Raw genomic sequence first — 15,184 nt, forward strand, 5'->3', positions numbered from 1 at the left:
ATTGTGTCCATTATTTTATTTCATATTGAATGTGCTGAAGCTCGGAGCCTGAGGAACAAAATCTCTTTTACAGGAGTTTCCTGGCCAAGACAGCAGCAGGAGCAGCAGCAGCAAATCACAGGTCACAAAACATAGATCCCAGCCTAATATTATAGAATCAGATATGGTATAGATTTATAAATAGATAGGTAAGAGTTAATCAAACAAGTAACACTGATTAGAATCAATAACATTTTGACCTAATAAAATAGTTGCAGTTTAATTTGTGCGATTTGAGTGACTTTGCTGTAAATGCACACACACTGCAGCCTGGTGTGACTGTGTTTCTTGAGATATGACAAACTGGAAAAAGCTGAACTGACCACTTCTCTCCAGCGGCACAGTCCAACTGCTGAATAAAGACAACATGTCCTGGCAGCTGACTCTGTTTTTATCGCTCCTGATCTGAAATGCATCTTCCTGGATCAGCCTCAAATACTACTTTTTGAAGCAGCACACACACACAATTTTGTCCACAACTATAATCAAAATGTGTATTTTTTTCGGAAACGTTTTTGTCACCGTCGGCCAAAATCCTTGTTGTGTTGATTTTATTTCTCAGCCAGTTTCTATTTTGGATGTTTCCTCCCAAAGCTGATTATGTTTTTATTGGTTTTACAAACAGAAGCTGCAGCAAAAAGAAAAAAACCAAAAACTTTTCCACAGAATATGAACAGATTTCCTGCACAGACACGCAGTGATACAGCCTCTTTAATTCTATTCTAAATGTTATTATTAGTGCAGCAAAGTTACATAAAATAATGCCTTTTAAATTTGCATTTATTGCTTTTATAACATCTAAAAGCAAAAGAGATGAGGTGTGAGTTGATCTATTATTCCTGCGATAGACTTCTAATCATTTGTGAGCTGATATCTGGGCTTTCTGTTGTAGTCCATTTCTTGTTGACCACGAAAACAAAAGCTATAGATCTAGAATTTTGACCAAAAACAGACATGATAAATGATAAATGATAAAACTGTCTCACTTTCATTGTTTCTCCATCGGAGAGCACTGAGAGGTTTGGTTTGTCCGCATGAACTCAGGAGTCAAAGTCCAGTTTCTCCTATATCAATATAGATTTACTGAAATGTATTTGGAGCAGGCTGTTTGTATTAACCCCTTCATGCTCTTAAGTAATAATGTGCCTTTCTGACCAGGCCACAATTGAACCCCAAACTTAAAAATTTCAAACCAGTCATAAAACACCTCTTTGGACTTTTTAACATTTATGAGCATCAGAAAAAACTGGACCTAAAAACTGGTCTACTCTGGGGTTTTGAGGTCTTGGGTTCAATCCTCAGGATCTGCAGCGAATTTTGAAGTCCAGCACCCACAAAGTGGAGCTGCGACATGACAGTGATGTGTTTTTTAACTGTAAATACTGTAATGTGTTATTGGCACTTGCACACATACACAACTGAAACACAACTATGGAAAAGTTTTTGCATTGCAGGGCTTCTGTAAAACTTCCCCTTTCATTTCATTATTTCAATTGCACATTTAATCAGCCCATTGACATCTTTGTGTTGTATAGTCTTAAGTGTGTTCAGTCGTGGAATTTGTGTTTTGTTGTTTTTGTAATTGTACAGCAAGTGGAAAGGAGTGTTTGGGGAGAAGTGTCCCTGTAATACACAAATGCCTGCACAATGTGTGTGTGTGTGTGTGTGGGGGGGGTTGCTTGTGGCATCAGGTTTTTGCAGAGCTCAACACTATTTAACTCAGGATCACTGTATCTGTGTGTGTGTGTGTGTGTGTGTGTGTGTGTTTTCCATCCCGTTCACTGGGCCCCACCCTGCCTTCTTTCTGTGCGTAAAACCTCCCACGTACATCATCACACACCACGTTTCTTCCAGCAGCGGGACGCGGGGAGGACAGCCGCTCACCTCACGGGCAGTTGGGGAACAGAGATGGGAGTGGAGCGACGGCTTCTCTGGCTATGACACGGACGCACCGGGCGGGAAGGATGGCTCTAACCAGCCGGGAAATGTTGTGCTTGATCGGAGCCTGCCTCTGGCTGCCGCTGCTGGCAGAGGTACGTACTGTAGCCTGTTTCATGATGATGAGGATGATGGGTTGATTTTGTAATTTGGCCTGATTTTTCTTTACATGCTTTTTTTTTTTCTGGAGCCATGACCCATGACAACCACGCTTTGATGACCTATGCTGCATTTTTTTTTTTTTTTTTACCAGAAACCTTAAATCGATGGATAAATTACTGATAATTAGCCTATTGACAAGGCTGTACCAGAATTTAGGGCAATGGCACCAGGCTTTGATGACTGGCTGCGTTTTCATGCTTTACAATAAATCCACAGCTGTCATCCAGTGGAGCTGAAAACACACCTAACGGACGCGGTCCTGTATTGTGCGTGCACGGTGTTTTGTCCAGGGTGCGTTTCCAACAAAGCAGGTGCGGGTCGGCGCAGTGAAGCGGCATCACACAGCCGCTCTTTCAGCCAGTTAGTGATGCGCATTATCCACTTTAAGAGCGGACACTGTGCCAGCACACACGCATATATACACACACGCAAAATCACGCATGGTATCAATCACCCTCCCCTCCCCTCCCCTCCCCAACCCCTTAGGCGGGATATCATGAGAGGAACCCGTCGGGGGCTCCTCTGCCCCCGCGGTGCGGTGGGAGTGAACCCTGCATGGGCCGTTGGAGCTTGTCACAGCAATTCAGCCAACTCAGACGTGCTGAGAGTGAAGACCGGTGGGGCAGGTGTTGTTGTCAGGTGCGGGGCAGAACATGCTCGTCCTCTCAGCTGGAGGTCAGGCTCAGTCATTTATGAGACAGGATTGGTTGATGGTCCTGAATGTTAGATCTGCAATGGGCCGAGTATCAGTTAAAGATCAATCAATCGATTAATGATTAGACTCGTTCATTTTTCGCCTTTTCTTCTCTCTCCTGCCACAGTGTGTGTTGTGTTCATGTGCAGTGTGTATAGGAGCCTGTGCAGGAGTCATTAGTGGGGAACAGTGATGTACAGGGTTTAATTAGACCCACAAACACTGGGAGCAGTAGCACAAAGAGCACATGGCAGATTAGTTTCTTTTTCATTTCAGCTTCATTAGACAAATCTCTTCTCCGGGAGGCTCCTGAACGCAGCAGCACTTTCTTTTGTTGGTTTCATCTGAACAAAATATCAGAGAGGCAGACCCACACAGGTAAACAGGAAGAAACCAGACTGTCAATCAGCAGTCCTCCTCAACCTGCAAAGTTGGCTGGTTTGTATGTTCTAATTGGTTGAATTGTAGCCATATTCTGATTGGTTAGTTGGTTTTTAGACGTATTCTGATTAGTTAGTTTGTTTGTAGTACGAGTAATCAGATTGGTTTGTAGGTGTATTCTGATTAATTGATTTGTACCTGTATTCTAATAGGTTGATTTGTACCTGTGTTCTGATTGGTTAGTTTTTTTGTAGGTGTATACTGATTGGTTAGTTGGTATGTAGCTGTATTCTGATTAACTGATTTGTACCTGTATTCTAATAGGTTGATTTGTACCTGTGTTCTGATTGGTTGGTTGGTTTGTAGACAGATTCTTATTGGTTGATTTTTAGCCATATTGTGATTGCTTGATTTGTATCTGTATTCTGATTGGTTGATTTGTAAGTAATCGTCAGATTAAATAATAATAATTCAATGTAGCTATCCTATCAAAGAAGCTGTGTTTCTCCGCTCAGTAGGAGTGGATGGTCCAAATATGTTCACTTAAATTTCCCATTTTAACTGCTTAGTGGTGCAAGTGGTCACCATGTCACCAAGCTTTCAGCACCACCAGTCTCTCACGGAGAGGGGAATGAAATTGTGTAATGATGGACAGCTGGGAACGTCAACCGAAAGGACTTTACTTGTCACAGATTGCACCGTTACAGAGAGGACAACACTGCGATTTCCTTACAAGCTTTCAAGTGTCAACCAGTCAGGATAACACAATTTCTGTTATCTAGGATTTAAAGCTCAGTTTGGAGAAGCTTCCATCCTAAAGTACTGTCTTTTCACCCAGAGCAGAAATGGACTCTCCTTTTCATTTCTTCCCCTCTATCCATACACATCCTTCCCTATGGTGTCTGTGTGTGTGTGTGTGTGTGTGTGTGTTTGTGGCTGTGTTTGCATGGCAATGCACTGGATGCAGGTGTGAGAGCATCATAACGGATTAGCGCCGTAATCGAGCCGTGTGATTGATATAAATGGAGATATCAGTGTTCACAACCACAGGTCATCTGTTCCTGCATTAATGTCATTAGGATGAGCAGTGCCTTCTGGGAGGTGTTTGTGCGATGATTTTTTGTGTGTGTGTGTGTGTGTGTGTGTGTGTGTGTGTGTGTGTGTGTGTGCGTCTGTTGTTGTAAAGAAACAACCAGAGAGCAGAACTCACCCGAGTCAAGGTGAAATGTGTTGTATTTCACTGCCCTCACTATTTTTATTCCACAGTGAGAGAGAGAGAGAGAGAGAGTGTATATGGGTGTGTGTGTGTGTGTTACATACATGTGTGTCCTCTCCTCTTCTGTCAGGTGCCCCGCTGTGCAGAGGTGTGACCTGATTTCTGAAACTGAAAGAAACACTCCTCTGTCAGATATCATTTGATGCTGTCTAGTACTATTGTTGTGCCTGTGTGTGTGTCTGTGTGTGTGTGTTGACACTGTACACTATGTACCTGGGTGGTTCAAACTTGTAATATTTCTTTCCTTTGATTGGTGATCCCTGCATCATCAGTGAATAAACTCGTGAGGAAATTGTGAAAAAAATGCTCAGTTTACAGTTGTACCTCTTGATCTCTCAGACTTTTCTTTGTTCTCTTTGTTTCCGGCTTTGAACCTGAGTGACTGTATTTCATATTCAAGAATATGTAGAATGTAAACACCTTCACCAAGGCTGCATTCAAAATTAAAAACTCATTTACAAAAGTAGTCATGCCACTGTTTTCTTGGCTGAATGCTTCAGGTCAAAAGGTGAACCGATGCTCCAGTCTTAGGTTGCCTGCACTCCGGAGCAGGTTTTCCTGAAACACCTTTCTGTATTTGGCTGCATGACCCTGCCACTGAGAAGCATAGCGTGATGCGGCCTCCACCGTGCTTCATGAGCAGTGCCTGGTGTTCACCAGACATGATGTTTGGGAATCTGCCCAGAGAGCTGAGGTTTTGTCTCATCAGACCAGAGAACCTTTTTCCTCATGCTCTCAGATCCCATTAGATGCCGTTTGGCAAACCCCAAGCAGGTGATCATAAGCCTTTCACTCTGTGGAGCCACTTTACCACAGAGGCCTGGCTGATGGAGTGCTGCTGAGATGGTCGTCCTTCCAGCAGGTTCTCCGTCTCTGCAGAGGCTTCTTCAGTTTTATTAGTGTGAGCGTCTGGGTTCTTGCCAGATAACTCAGTTCCAAACTTTAATGGATCCAAACTTTATTCATTTCACAATTGCTGAGGCCACTGTTCTCCTGGGAACAGAAATGGGTTTATACCATTGCCCTGATCTATGGCTCACACCAGTTTTATCATGGGACTTCACGGCCTGGTTTTTGAATTTCTGAAAACATGACAAGTGTTCACTTTGTCATTATGGCTTATTGAGTGTAGCTCGGTTGTCAAATGTGGCATTTTTTATCCAATTAAAGATGTTACGTCCAAAACATGAAGGGGTCTGAATACTTCCTGAAGCCACTGTAATGTCACATTCACGTTACATGGGATGGATGGAATCGAGCTGAACGCTGCAGCCATATCAGTGGTTCGACCTCAGGAACAAAAGCGAACAGTCAATGACCACAAATCTGTGAACTGAAAAGACCGAAATGGCTCGAATCAGCAAAGTCATTGGTGAATTCCATCTCTCGCAAATAGCTTAATATTGCTCAATGTTGCACTTTCTGCATCAATAACTGATTATTTGTTACGTTTTCTGATATTCTGTTAATTTAGCAGACAAACAGGTCAGAAAACAAAACCTTCTTTGCAGTAGAAATAATCTCCTAGTATTGGTTATCTTATCTAACTCGGTGCATCTTCCTCTTCCTGTCTGCAGGTGGTGGCTGAGGACAGTTACTTAAACGAGGTGCAGAACTCAGGTAGGTGGGAGGTGATACTCCAAACACAGCACTCTCATCTCTTTCTCCATCTGTCCTCTCCTCCTACACCATCTCTTCCCTCCGCTCTACCTGTGTTGTTTTTTCCCTCCAGTTTAACCCTCATTCTGACTCACTCATGAGCACCCCCCCCCTCCCTTTCTGTTTCTGCCCTGCTCCCACACTCAGCCTTACCTCTCCTCTTCCCTCCGGCCTGCACCCCTCTGCTTTTCATTTTCCTCTTCTTTCTTTCTTTCTTTCTTTCTCAACATCCCTGAGAGGAGATGATGATGATGATGATGATGATGGTGGTGGTTGGGGGTGGGGAGAGTGAGGAACTCCTCCTTCTCAGGCTCATTACCAGCGCTGATCTGTGCTTTTGAAGCCGCGCACACATTGAAAGACAAGTGAAAATTATGTGCAGTTACAAATGCTCCTCCCATTTATCATCTCAAGACACTTTTCAAAAGGTTGAGGTTTATTTTCATAATGACAACTCAGCAGACGTTGCACAAATGTTGTGCGTTTCCTCTTTTGTTGCGTGAAATTGTGTCAAAATCAGGTGAAATGGTGAAAAACATTTTCCATATGTGTTACAGTGCGTGTGTTTTGTGTAGAAGATGCCGCTGCCTTCCCCCATCCAATACAGCAAACCTCCAAGTGTGAACCGTGTCAAATACCCATTGTGGCTGGGAAATGGATTATGGGAGCAGGGAGACTGAGCGTTCCCATGGCGATGGGCTGGGTACCGTTGTCGTGGCAATGAGGAGGGTGTTAGCAGCAGTGAGTGTTGTGTGTGTGTGTGTGTGTCTGAACGCTGCGGGTGTTGAGATGAATTAAAGAGGTTGAATGAGATGCGCAGGATGACGATGAGGGAGCAGGAAGTGAAATTTACAGGACGAGGGGAAAAAAGGGAATTTAATGACAAATTTCAGTTGTGGAGTTAAAATGAAACTAAACACAAAAAATGAAATGTTTGTTTTAATATTTCCTGCTTTCATCAATGATAGAAATGAGGGATTAGACAGAAATAAACTCAAAATGTTGCCTGGAGTAGCTGACATAAAAGTTTTATACAGCTTAAAACATGTTTTTATTTATTCGTTTGGCTAATCATGACCAACACAGACAACTACAGTGACGGTTACAGCATGTAGTGTCATCATAAAAACAAAATGAACAAACACCTGACTTGATTTAAATAACATAGATTCATTAGTGTAGTCTTTGAATTAGGAAAACATCATCAAAAAACAGACTGTCACATATTTGCCTTAATATAACTGATTGAAGGTGAAGGTGCAAAAGTATAAATAGTGTTTTCTTTAATATAAAAGCCTAGATAATAGTGTCTGTGGCTGTTAAGAAAGCTGCAGGGCTCATGGATGCAGGTTTTTATCTTAAACTTTATCCTTCATTGTTGTTCTTTCACTGCTCAACTTATTCCACTCATAGAGAAACAAAACACAATTAAATAAAGAATGAGTAACATTTTAAGTCCCCCATTTAGTATTTAGAAGCTTTGTAAGTCAATATTTTAATATAATAAATTAGTATAATATAATAAATAAAGGATATATATATAAAACAATTATAGAAGATAATGAATTGTTTATAACACATGAAAATATGGTTGTAAGCAGGAATAAGTGTTTATTAATGCAGTTGTTAACAACTATAATAAGTAGTTTGTGTATAAACAAATGATGAATGATAATAGAGTAGAACACAGTAGTAATAATAATAAGCATGTCTTTGTAGAAGTTATAATTGTTAACAAACGCTTTACATCAAATACTTATTAGTGTTTTATAAACCATTTATTAATTTTTTGTACTGCTTATAAATGCTAAATAGGGACTTAGAATAAAGTGTTGCCAAAGGAGGAATGGTATGTGGAGTTTTATAACTGGGGAATTAAAATTCAATGTTGAATGATGTATTTTTTTATTATGATTCATCATAGTTGTAAAAACACAGCTGCAAATAATAACTCTTATCTGTTCAAGTTTCCCAGTTAACCATGACAGTGTGACAGTGAGTCAGCATGAGCAAAACCAGGACCCTGAAACTGAGCCATCCTTCATTTCATTATTTACACCTGTGTTTTTGTAACAAATGTCTCCAGCGAAAAACCCTGGACTTTCACAGACTTAAACTGACGTCACTCTGAGTACCTGGATGCAGGAGCTCCAAACATAGTCTTCATAAAAACCACATCATTTCTGTGGTCAGGAAAGAGTCAGGCTGATATGTCATTTTTAGTAATTAGAATTTCTGTTGTTTGCTCCCTGTGTGTAATAAAGAAATATTGTTTGATCAAATCAAAACATTTTGAAGTCAACATCCTAGAGATAAGAAACAATCGCTCTGATTAGCTTAAACAATTAGTTGCCCAGTCAAAATAAATTAACAATAAGTGCATATAAGTGATAATTTAACAATTGATTGATTACTGGTTCCAGGAGCACAATATACCTTAAATATAACACACGCAGCCATAAATACATGTTTTCCCTTATAATAATTCAAAGTATTATTATAGAGAAATATTGTTTCACTATATAAATTCACATATAGCAGAAAAATGTAAGCTCTAAGCCTCACACAATGCAGATGGTTCTTCTCCATCAATTCCATATTTTAGGATAATGAAAAGCTACTTTACCAAAAAGTCTTCACTGAACTCAAGGTGCTTTTGAAATCAAACACATCAGCTGCACTTTATTAATTAACCCACAAATCACTGCATCTCTGAAGCCTCTGTTCACGCTGTGCGACTGACTGGAACAATTACCATTGGATCCAAGTTTGAACCATATTCATTATCACAGGGGTTTAAATATGGGTAGAGCTCCTCGGTGAAGACACACTCAGTAAATGAGTAAATAAGTGCGGCGGTCTGCACATCGTAGAACGAGATTTCACCTCCATGGTAATCCACAAACACACCGACCCTCTCCACTTTCCCTAAGTATACCGTCTTACCAGGAGAACTGAAGGTTTCAAACTTATCCTCCAGAAACCAGATGGCCCAGAGTCCAGAGTGACGACTCCGAACGAGCGCCCCTCTCCTCTGGACCGAAGCCGTGGCCACGCCCAGACACCACTCAGTCTTCTGACTCACAAACACCTCAAAGTAAAACTTGTGTGACGAGAAGCCTCTCTGTCCCAGAACTGCCAGGTGTTCAGTGAACATGTTCGGGTTCAGGTTCTGGATTCTCCACAAACTTGCACCCATGCTGTATCTCACCTGCTTCCTGTCATTAGACAAAATGAGCAGAGGGTGAGCTGTATCAGGATCCAGCAAGACGTTGACTTCGTACCGCTGTAGGTACGTCAGCATGGCGTCGTTGGAAGCGGAGGATGTATTGATTTCTGTGTTCATTTTTACCAGTAGCATTCGCAGCTGAGACACAGAGCTGCTCAAACATTTCTCCACGTGCTGTATCTCCAGGTTTCTGTTAAAGATGAATGTGGACAAGTCCATGGTGGGTGGTAGGAGGGATGCCTTTGGAAAGTCTAGGAGGAAGTGGAGCTGGTCTTCGGTCTGTCTTAGCTCCCTCATCTTCATCGCCGTCCTCTGCAGCTCAGCGAGCTCCTGCTCCACACTGCTAATAAAACCACCCGCTTGTTCCTCTGCTGCTTTTTGCCTCTCCTCCATCCCTTTGACGAGCTCCGCCTGGCTCCTCTGAATCTCGGACACCAGTGCTGTTAAGTCCCGCACGCTGTTTGCAATCACATCCTTGGTTTCTCTTTTGCTTTGTTTCACCGACTCCTTCGTGGCTTGCACCTTCTGTTGCCTCTCCTGGATCATCTGCTGCACCCTTGCCTCCGTGTCCGCGAGCAGATCCTTCATCTCTCTGTGTGCTCGCTGCGCGGGAACTACATCGTGGTTCACGTGCAGCGAACTGGCGCAGATGTCACACAGCAAAGCTTTGTCGTTTTTGCAAAACGATGCGAGGAGGTGGTTGTGCTCCTTGCAGACCCTGTCCTCCAGGTTCGCCAGAGGTTCAACCAGCTTGTGTCTCTTCAGACCGGCAGCTCTGTGATGAGGCTCTAGATGAACGCTGCAGTAAGAAGTCAGACACTCCACGCAGGATTTGACAGCCGCCTGCTGGATGTCACCACAAATATCACATAGCACTGCGCCGCCATCAGCCTTCACCTGGTCTGGGCTCCAGATGTGAGCATCGGTCGCATGAAGCAACATGAACTGTGACGCGAGCTCTGAGATGAAAGTGTTGACCTTGAGATTCGGCCTCCTTTCAAACGTTTCCTTACAGACTGGACACTGGCAGATTGGTTCGTTGTCCCAGTAGGATGTGAGGCAGGTTATGCAGAAGTTGTGTCCACACGGAGTCGAAACTGGTCGAGTGAACGTGTCCAGGCAGATTGGACAAAGAAACTGATCCTCAGATAAGAGACTGGTGTTGGAGGCCATTTCTAAAACAAACAAAAACACAAAAAACTAAAATTTAAGAATCTACAATCTTACAACTTAACTCAGAGATCCAGAGCTCGTTCTTGACCTTAGAAACAGCATTTGCAAAATAATATTGAAATCTAAAAGCCCAAACAGAATAAAATGTTTCCATGAAATGCGTCAGTGCATGTAAACACCAGACCGTGTCAAATCACATCCCATGTAAGCAGCTTTTTCATTTGTCTGAGCACTTTAAAAGGTACCCTTCAGTGTTTTCCAGTTCCAAACAAAGAAAGTTTCTGTTTACATTCATTGTTTTCTCACCACCAAGCTTAGTCTGTAACAGATGCATTGAATTAATTTAGAGCTGAAACAATTAGTCGGTTAACCAGCTGGTTGATCGATTTATAAAATGAATCGGCAGCAATTCTGATGACTAATTTTTAGGTCGTGTTTAGAGCAAGAATGGCAAAAATTCACTGCTTCCACTTTCTCTTCTGATAAAGTGAATATCTTTGGGCTCTGAAACCGTGATGGGAATCTTTCAGTATGTAATGTAAATAACCCACCGTGAAACATTTCCAAGCTAATTTCTTTTGAAAAAAGTACTTTTCTTGTTACCTTTCTTGTTACAACACCAACACCACATCTACTGGTTTGTGATCTTGAACGAGATACGAGCAGGACAGGGATCCATTCATCAGAATCAAGTGGTCCAATGCTCTGCTAGTACCTTTAAAGTCACATTAAAATGGTTAGAACATCTTAAGCTGCAGTAATGACGTATTTCTGGGTGAAACAGAAAACCTGGGCTGAGTTTACAGTGATGTAAATAAAATGTCATTGGTTCATATAAAAGTGGGCGGGGCATGATATGTGGCTGCAGAAGACTGCTGGCCTCCCACACCTCCCTTAGTAATATATATAATAATATATAATAATACATATCTTTACTACATCTGGCCAGTGGGGGAAATGTAAACAAAGTTTCTGTCAGCTGAAATCCAAACACACACCTCATGCCATGACGGTGCTCTGCTAACTATGACCCACAGGAACGGGCAGCTGTATATGCTGAGTGGGGTAAATTAAATGCTCCAAAATAAGTTTGACTGGATACATTCATATAGATAAATCAGGATGATATAAAAATACAGAAACATTCTTTTTCGACCTGCATTTGGCACATATGAAAAGATAACTGGACAAATGAGACAAAAGCACAGGTTTAATCAGAAAGTGGAAAGGAATTTGTCATTTCACTGCATCTATGAGGACTTCTCAGCCACAATGAAAGCTGAAGTTCAAAGTTCATTATTAACTTCAAATACAGCAGTTTAAAAAAAAAAATCACCACAATATCATGAATGATCTTTATGAAGACATTGTAACATATGTGAAAGCTCCAGAAAATGTAATAAATGGACCTTGTGGTCAGCTATTTTGTTTTCAGACAGTTTGAACATCAACAGTTACATAACAACTGAGCAAACTGTGCTAATAGAGATCATGTCATATGAAAACTCACTAACTGGACCTTGAGGTCAGATTATTCTGGCAACACATTTGTAACTGTGCTGGAGTAAGAAGCAACATTTCTCAACCAAAAGGCTCAAATTAGCAAAGAGTGGGATGAAAACTACATCTTACACACAACAAGTCTCACTTCTCATGTGTTAGAATGAACATTTGACTCAGAAATGACCACTTACTTGTGCTGACGTTGGTGAGTGAAGCAGAGGGAAAAACAGTGGAGCGCTCTGTCCTTTCTACAGAAAGAACTTAACTTTCAGTTTCTTCCTGTGTCATGTTTCTTAAAGGAACAGACACCCTTTTTGTCGCTGTATCCAGAGGCTGTTTTTTTTTTAGGTTTGGATACTTGTAAGGGTTGTTTTTGGGTCCAGTGTCTGAGTGTATTGTGATGGCCACACTTGCAGCCACACAGTAAAAGTCAGTAACTCCATGCACTGACATCTCTTTAGTTATTTTAGGTTTTCTTTACACTTTACACCCATATTGCACATACATGTAAACACATAAAGAAGGACACAAAGTTCTTTATTTCATATGACATACTTATGGTTTATTTCTTATTTTATCATTTAGATTAACTTGCAGTACACATGTTTAGTTAATTTTCTCTACATTTAACATTTGTGTTTATTTAAGTTACCTTAAGATGTGTTCTTCTGTTTCGCCGGTGCTCGGTGTTTCCTTACCTCTGCTGCCTGGGTCATCTGGCTGGGGTCAAGCAAAGGATGTTCCTAAGGAAGCTGGAGACTTTTATAGGGGATGTGTTAATTAGGACTGAACTAAGTATCTGTCATTATGGGGGGAGATTGGAGTTCTTATGTTTGATTATTTACTTATTTAGACCTTAGTTTGATAGTAGGGTATTTCTTTTTGTTGTGCAGGTTTATTAGATATTGTGTTAAGCTTGAGACCGACTGTCCTGTTTGTTTATTTGTTAGTTAAATTGTTCGTTTTTATGTTATCCCCCTGTGTGTCTTAGCTGGTCTGATCAGCCAGTATATATGTTCCCTTGTGTTCTTCGTCTGTAGGTCAGTTGAGTTAGGTTGAGCTTGGCTCTAGGTTATTTTGCCTCAGTTAGCTTTGTCACTTTGACCTCTTTTATGGGCCCAGACTGTTTTGGTTCATTTTTTGTAATTTGAGGTTTGTTAATTTGGAGTAAATAAACCCTCTTTTTGAAAAGATACCTGTGACTCCTCATTGCCTTACAACTCGGCCCCTCACAGACACCCTTTTTGTCGCTGTATCAATAGGCTGTTTCTTTTAGGTTTGGATACTTGTGAGGGTTGTTTTTGGGTCCAGTGTCTGAGTGTATTCTGTATTATTTATTGTTTGAGGATAGATCTCTGTTTTAGTTCAGTACATTTCTGCCTGATTTCCTCTTTCTCAGACTCTCCAGTGCTTTCACTGCTTCTCCCTGCTGCCTCTTTCTCTTATCTCCCTCCAAATTGCAAATTGCAGTGTGTGTATGTATGTGTGTGTGTGTGTGTGTGTGTGTTTCTGCATCTGACTGGAATGTAGTGTGTGTTTGTGTGTTAGTGTGCGAGTTGGGCATAAGTGTTGCACTGTGTAGATAATGTTCCAGGACGGCCAAGCCGTGTGTGTTGAGGAGATAAGACTGTTGCTGGTTACTGAAGCACCTCCACCATTCATCATAGTTTAGTTGCTGCTTGGCCTCAGAAACCCTGAAAGCTTCAGTGTGGAAAGTTTTAAAATTCTGACCAGAAACTATAAACACAACATGGGGACAATTCTCCACTACATGTAGAGAAAGTCACTGTGGTTTCTTTCTCGTTTTGGGGGTTTTCCATGTTTTCAGACTGATGGTTGGCTGAAAGGTGACGGGTGGTGACAGCTCTGCTGCCATTATGAATGAAGAAATAACATTAATTTATAATTTATTTCATAATGTCCTATTGATTTATTTAATACTGAGCACTCTGCGGCTCCATACAGAGTAACTCTGTGAAGCTGTCAGATAAAAAGTTTCCCTCTGAAATATGGTGGAGAAAAGGTGTGAAGTCTCCCAAATACATATTATTTATTTATTTATATGTGACTATAATCAGAAACACTATTTCACATGTGTAAAAGCCACATACAGGCATACGCAGTTGATATATAACATGAAAGTGTGAGACGTCACACGTGAAAACATAGGGTTTTATTGCAGATATTCAACAGCATTTTAAGTGTGATGAATTTGCATGATATTGGTAGATTTATACTTTTCACATGATACAGGCACAAGTGGTTTCAGGACAATTCACATGTGAAAGCATGAATTTACATGTTATTTTTGTACCGGAGGGCACCATGGGCTTTCGAGAAACAACAGTCCACAGCCACAGCAGTGCTTTGAGCTGACATTCAGCTCAAAGCACACTTAGACTTACAAGCAGTTGTAGTGTTAGTTGTGTTCAATATCCTCACTTTTTGATACATGGGAGTATAGTTTTGCAAATATTTGGATCATGAATCCAAATATTGGGAAAAAAAGGAAAATTTTAGTTTGTTGGCAAGTCAGGGAATCCCCTAAGTTATGGGTGGGGTGTCTGTACAAAACTTTTTGACAATCCAACAAGTAGATGTTGAAATATTTCACAGAAGAAGTGCAAAAATGTGAGCCCTTTGTAGTGCTATAGAGAAAGTCAGGGGATCGCCGAGGTCATCAGGAGTCATTCTCTCAGTGCCACGGACATCTGAACCCGATTTCACAGACATGCACCCAGTGCTTGTAAGGACATTTCACTACAAGTAAAAAATGTCAACCTGCTGGTGATCCATCCCTGGAGCCATGATGCTAGTGTGGCCACATGGTGGTTCATGGTGTAGACTTCCACAAATTCACAAACACATTTTAATATTTTGATATGAAATGTCCCATAAACAAGGATACGGATACAGATCTTCTATTTTCATTCTATAACCCTCCTCTAAACCAAAAAACACACTTTGCACCTGTGAGTGCGTTAGCTTGCCCGGTGTGGTTAAGTGCGCCTCTCTGCTTGTTATGTTCTGCAGTGTGATCCCTGTTCATTAATGTGTGATGTAAGTTTTTAACAGGCTACAGTATGTAAGCCCTGCTGCTTTGTGGCCTAATTTCTATACACTTTGATGT

At 41.2% G+C, this 15,184-nt stretch overlaps 2 protein-coding genes across 5 annotated transcripts in view; one reads left to right on the plus strand and one right to left on the minus strand.

Moving 5' to 3' along the window:
* The first annotated feature begins 1,790 nt into the window (after window positions 1-1,790).
* LOC139608697 (neurotrypsin-like) overlaps window positions 1,791-15,184 on the plus strand; it is a 28,200-nt gene continuing 14,806 nt past the window's right edge. Inside the window, exons 1-2 of the mRNA XM_071462676.1 lie at window positions 1,791-2,072; window positions 6,068-6,110. Coding sequence (XP_071318777.1) covers window positions 1,977-2,072; window positions 6,068-6,110 — 139 coding nt within the window. The 5' untranslated portion in view covers window positions 1,791-1,976. The remainder of the gene's footprint in view (window positions 2,073-6,067; window positions 6,111-15,184) is intronic.
* On the minus strand, window positions 7,071-12,785 carry LOC139608907 (E3 ubiquitin-protein ligase TRIM39-like). Of its 4 annotated transcripts, none has more exons than XM_071463040.1 (3): window positions 12,707-12,778; window positions 11,155-11,266; window positions 7,071-10,553 (listed from the first exon to the last, which is right to left on the minus strand). In XM_071463040.1, exons 2-3 carry the CDS (start codon window positions 11,180-11,182, stop codon window positions 8,875-8,877), a joined length of 1,707 nt encoding a protein of 568 aa, XP_071319141.1. In that variant the 5' UTR covers window positions 11,183-11,266; window positions 12,707-12,778; the 3' UTR covers window positions 7,071-8,874. The 4 variants fall into 4 exon arrangements, with proteins under 4 accessions (XP_071319141.1, XP_071319140.1, XP_071319143.1 ...); XM_071463039.1 differs by lacking the exon at window positions 12,707-12,778 and adding an exon at window positions 12,246-12,672; XM_071463042.1 differs by lacking the exon at window positions 11,155-11,266 and having other exon boundaries at window positions 12,707-12,785.

The sequence above is a fragment of the Trachinotus anak genome, unplaced genomic scaffold, assembly GCF_046630095.1.
Source record: "Trachinotus anak isolate AG129_WGS33_773 ecotype Australia unplaced genomic scaffold, CSIRO_AGI_Tana_v1 ptg000025l, whole genome shotgun sequence".
In the NCBI taxonomy this organism is placed as follows: domain Eukaryota; kingdom Metazoa; phylum Chordata; class Actinopteri; order Carangiformes; family Carangidae; genus Trachinotus; species Trachinotus anak.